Source organism: Lipotes vexillifer, unplaced genomic scaffold (assembly GCF_000442215.2).
Source record: "Lipotes vexillifer unplaced genomic scaffold, Lipotes_vexillifer_v1.1 scaffold448, whole genome shotgun sequence".
Taxonomy (NCBI): Eukaryota; Metazoa; Chordata; class Mammalia; order Artiodactyla; family Lipotidae; genus Lipotes; species Lipotes vexillifer.
In genome coordinates, this window is record NW_006787097.1 from 2,292,611 (window position 1) to 2,297,819 (window position 5,209).

Consider the following 5,209-nt stretch of genomic DNA (forward strand, 5'->3'; position numbering starts at 1 on the left):
GGGAAAGAGGTAGAGAATCTTTGAAGGTTTAGAAGTGAGCATTTCTCGGGAAAAACAGCCCTTCAACATAGCATTTGGTTTAACAGACTATGTTATCACTGAACTTTGAAATTATTCATACTGTAGCTCAGAGATACCATCATTAACTAAAACCACACAGTTATGGAGAGGCTGCTATGTGTCAGTTACAGAACTCTATACTGGATACTTAAGGGTGAAGAAAGGATCTCTACTCTAAATGTATGCATACTCAATTCTTAGCTCTCCAAATTTTTGGTCTTGTCCCTATCAGTAAACATTTTTGAGCCCAGAATCTCTACTATATGAATACTAATTTATGTCATATATATCTACTATTTTACTGTATTTATTGTAGTTTTATATTTATTATAAGCCACTCACAAAATATATTTAAAGGAATGAAATTAAAATATTTTGAGATAATATTCATTTATATATTAATAACAGACTTTATCAATTTAGGTCTGATTGTAAGTTCAGTTTATTTCAATACTTGCTTTCAAATAATAATCACACCACACATAGGCACAATATACATAAAATGCTACATATTAGGGCCAGGTTTGTTACGTCATGTGTAAATCCCTGTTTTTAGTATTGTTCCCACTGACTATTTGTGATCTACTCTTTTTAGATCAGATTAAATCGTCCTTGCATTTCATATTGTGCTTGAAAAAGAACTCATTTTAGGAGTTGAAGGCAGAGTTTCCATACTCTATATTTATTTAATATACTCACATATGTGTACATGTTTTTTTGTTTTTGCGGTATGCGGGCCCCTCACTGTTGGGGCCTCTCCCGCTGCGGAGCACAGGCTCCGGACGCACAGGCTCAGCGGCCATGGCTCACGGGCCCAGCCGCTCCACGGCATGTGGGATCTTTCCGGCCCGGGGCACGAACCCGTGTCCCCTGCATCGGCAGGCGGACTCTCAACCACTGCGCCACCAGGGAAGCCCTGCATACATGTATTTTAAGTTTCCAATTCTAAATTGTTTGTCTTGAATTAAGACTATGCATTCTTTGTCTATACGTAGATCAAATGGTTATCTGCAAAAATACAGCCTAATGGAAACAATTTGAAGGAGTCTAATCTCAAAAGTTCATGTTATAGGGATACTGCCCTTGTTAAACTTTTTGGCATCAAAATTAAATTATTGATATGTAATCTTCGAAAAAAGGATTTGTTCTATTGGGGATATGTGTATGTATGTGGGGGAGGGGTAGTTCTTCATTAGATAATTTAATTAATCTTTATTTCTGTTTCCCACCTAAAGAGGTTTCTTTTTTAAAAACATTAGGGCTAATAGTATTGTCTTATATTTATGATAATTTACTCACATTTAAACCTCACAAACAGCCCCGTTAGGTAGGGTCAGTTATTTTCATTTCACAGAGGAGAAAGTTGAGGCACAAAAAGTTTAAGGTCATAGTTTGTTATCTTTTACACAAATTCTTAATGATATCTAATTTCTAATATAAAGTTATTTCAGAGAGATTGCTGCAATATCAAATGAAAAATGGGATTGTTTTTCATTGAGTTTGTGCTAAATGTATTTTATTATAATTCTTTGAAAACTGCTAACTCTACAGGCAAGATTATTCTCCGATGATCTGAGTGATCAGTCCTCCATTAATTAATGTCAGAATACAGGCTGCACCAACTTCTTCACACTGTTTCTTTACCTCATTATATGACCTATTTATTAGCAACCATTTTTTTAGGATTCTTTATGCTCGGACAGTGTTTTTCAGTGGGAAAGAATTGAGAGAGAATTGAGAGAGAATTCCCATTTGTGCAGGCAGGATACCACTTACTGCAATGCCTTCAGCATGCATCCTGACCCCCACCCACTAAACACCAGTGATGTATTCCCACAGTCATAATGTGCAAGGCTCCCTAAATGCATTGAGAACCACTGAGTTCATAAAAGACATAAATCATCAACCCCTGCAGCCAGTGACTTATGTTCATCTTACCTTATACCAGTAGTTAATAGTGTCTTTTATCCATCTGATATCCATAAGTGTTTGAAATTATATTAGAGTCGGGTTACCAGGTTTAGCAAGTAAAAATACAGAACACCTAGTGATCTGGTAACGCTGTATTACAGACAGTATAATCCTAAAGTCACATGTGGGTCTCTCTTTAACCCACAACTCAAGATCACTAACAAATTAGAAACTCAAGAATTTGAGATTTAGAAAAGCATGTATGAAGTGATACATTTTACATTTCAAACTTGTAATGGCTAGAGGAATACTCTCATCACATAAAAATCTAATTTGTATTAACAAATACTTAGGCTATTGAAAGTAACTAAAATCAAAATACTCGTGGAAATTTATATTTCTCCTGGTATAGATAGTAGACGTTGTTTATTATTCAGCTACAATGTAATTGATTAATAAATTCCACCATTACTTTAAAAAGACCCAGTCAGATGGGGTCAGCAACTTAAGAAATAGAGCAAATCAGACTAAAATTATTTCATATCAAATTCCAAAAGGTTTGTGAACTTAATTTCTTGCGAATTAAGAGAGAAGGGAATTATAACAAAGAATAACTTCAGTTTTCCTGATTGAACTGTGAAAATGTAGAGCTGTAGTGTTTCCTGCAATCTCTATTGACATGGCTGACCTTAAGAAGAAAACTGACAAGGCGTTATTATCACACAATGTGATATCTCAATGGAATATATATTCATGCGCACCACCTTTTCTCTTTGTTTCAGATATAAAAAATGACAGTTACTTAAGAAAGAGATGCCACAATAAATGAAAGACCTTTTAACCCACAGTAAAGAAACATAACAAAGCCATTATGAATGGTGCAGCAAGTTTAGGAAAATGAAAGCTACTATTAAAGATGACAGGCCGTCACAACAACTAAAGTAGTAATCAGTGTAATTGTAGCAATAAAATAATATTTGTATTTAGTTTCTTTCAAGGAGTTAAAATAATGGACATCTTTTCTAAGTTAACAGTTTTGAATAATGTTGGCAAAAATAGCAAAAACTCAGATAAAAAGCTCTAAATGTGAAGCAGATAAACATTATCTAGAGTCACTGTTCTACATGCTTTTGTTTTCCTTCAGATTTCCTTTAAGATAATTACATTTATGTCTCTTTTACTTTCTTTTTCATGACGATGATATTCTTTTTCTTTATGATCTAGTGTTCTTGAACCAGGCTTCTGATTATTTGACTTCAATAAATCCACAGCTAAAATTGGATCATTTTTGTTTTTCACAGCATGTAATAAAATCTGAATTTCTTGTAATTATTTTCCCTGTTGTAAAACCCCCATTTCTTTTGTAACTTTAAATAAGAATGCTTTATAAATATATAATTATCTCCACGTGGTATTCAGTGAAGCTCCTTACATTAATGAATGTTTTCGCAGATGATGATGAAACATTGCAGTGCGAGAAATGCCTTGTGTGGGCAACACCGCACAGAGGCTTATGTTAACTTTATGCTCGGTGATAAATATCCCATGTAGTAACAAAAGAGTAATTAATTTCACTGTTCATGGAAAGTTACCTCAGAGCACTTTCTGGCTTACATTTGGCATTTTTGCCACACCTCTGAATGTTTAAGGGACTCCAGCTCTGCTGGACCATTTTACTAAAGCCCCGTAAAATACACAACAAAACCAGTTTGTTCACAGTATAAGACTCTCTTTCTATGCTTTCTTTAATCCAGTGCACAATATATAGGCCTTACCCATGAAAACATTCATTGTAACTTTGCTCTCTCATAAAAACATCTCTAAAGATCTAATAAATGCTTTTTCTTTAGCAACAACTTTCTCCATAGAAGCAAGATATAGACAGTATGGTATACCACATCCCTTTAGTCCTGGTCAAAGTTCAAAGAAAAATCAAATCTTAACTTATTTTAGGTGCAAAATTTGTGTCAAAGAACAGAGCAGAGTCTTTTCAAAAATACAGGACTTGCTAAATTTGAACCGGGTCTCTACATATGAAAACTGCTGTGCCTGATGGGGGTTTCAGAGGTCTCGAATGAGATGCATTTCTTACAACTGTCAGTGTAACTTGCTTTTAGGGTATTATTGTGATTTAAACTTAGATATACTATATCAATTACCAGTGCTGCCCATGCACTAATATTGCATGTATATTACATTTTCTTCTGAATGATTTTAGTATCTTTCAGGTCATTGAGACACCAAAATGTAATGCCACTATTCCAAAGTGCTATGTTTCTAACTCGTATTCAGGGGATCTCAATCTCCCATATAGGAAATGACTCATTTATTTTTAATCTATAGTGGAAAGACTTTGTACTGGGAGTCCACCAGCTATGTGATATCACTTCCCCCACTCAGTTTGCTGGTCTGTAAAACATGGATTTTTTTGACTGGATGATCTCTAAAGTCCTTTTCAGCTCTGATATTCTTTTATGCTATGATTCATTATATTATTTTATGGATAAGCATCCAAGTAGTTTACTTTTTTTTTTTTTTTTTTTTTTTTTCTCAATAGCCTTCTTAAAAATGAAAAAGCATGTGGTTCTACCTTTGCAAACTCTCATGTCTTGTCCCTAATAGAAAAGTGAAGCAAATTAAGAAATGTGTATGTTGTTTTTCTTACCACTATTTCAAAAACATGTGTAATTACTGTACGGTATAGAAGCTTTCCTCATTTTAAGCTCCTCTTACTGATACACCTAAAGTAAATCACTCCTTCTGCTGCAGCACAAATCCCAGATCCTATCGTGGCTATTTTCTGGGTATCTTTAGCTCATGTAGAGATGAATTCTGTAAATATTCTGTCAAATGTAGATTTAGAAATTTCATCTTAGCATTCTGATGCTTCTAAACCCTCTTTAATTGTAACTAGTTAAGAGTAACTTTCTTTTCAAAAAACTAGGTTTATTTCTTAAATTTGTGAATAAAAATGCATTCCATTCCTTTTAATTTCATAGCTTCCTTGTAAGGTTTGATTTCTTTGTTGATTATAGGTTTGTTCCAATTAAATGATCAACAACTTTTCCACAAAGAATACTTTTTGATTAATGTCAATTTTTATCTCTTAAAAGGATCCTTCCCGGCCATTGGGGTGGAAACGTTTTGCCCCAGCTTCCTGAGGGCAGGGTTTTTAAATAGCCTCCAGGCCCCTCATCCAGTGCCAGGGAGAGGATCTTTGCCCCCCAGGATTCCTGCT

At 34.5% G+C, this 5,209-nt stretch overlaps 1 protein-coding gene across 1 annotated transcript in view; it reads left to right on the forward strand.

The window, feature by feature from the left end:
- Positions 1-5,209, forward strand: part of EPHA6 (EPH receptor A6) — an 894,187-nt gene that overhangs the window by 739,910 nt on the left and 149,068 nt on the right. The window contains exon 12 of the mRNA XM_007459872.1: positions 5,085-5,205. Within this exon, the coding sequence (XP_007459934.1) occupies positions 5,085-5,205 (121 nt within the window). The remainder of the gene's footprint in view (positions 1-5,084; positions 5,206-5,209) is intronic.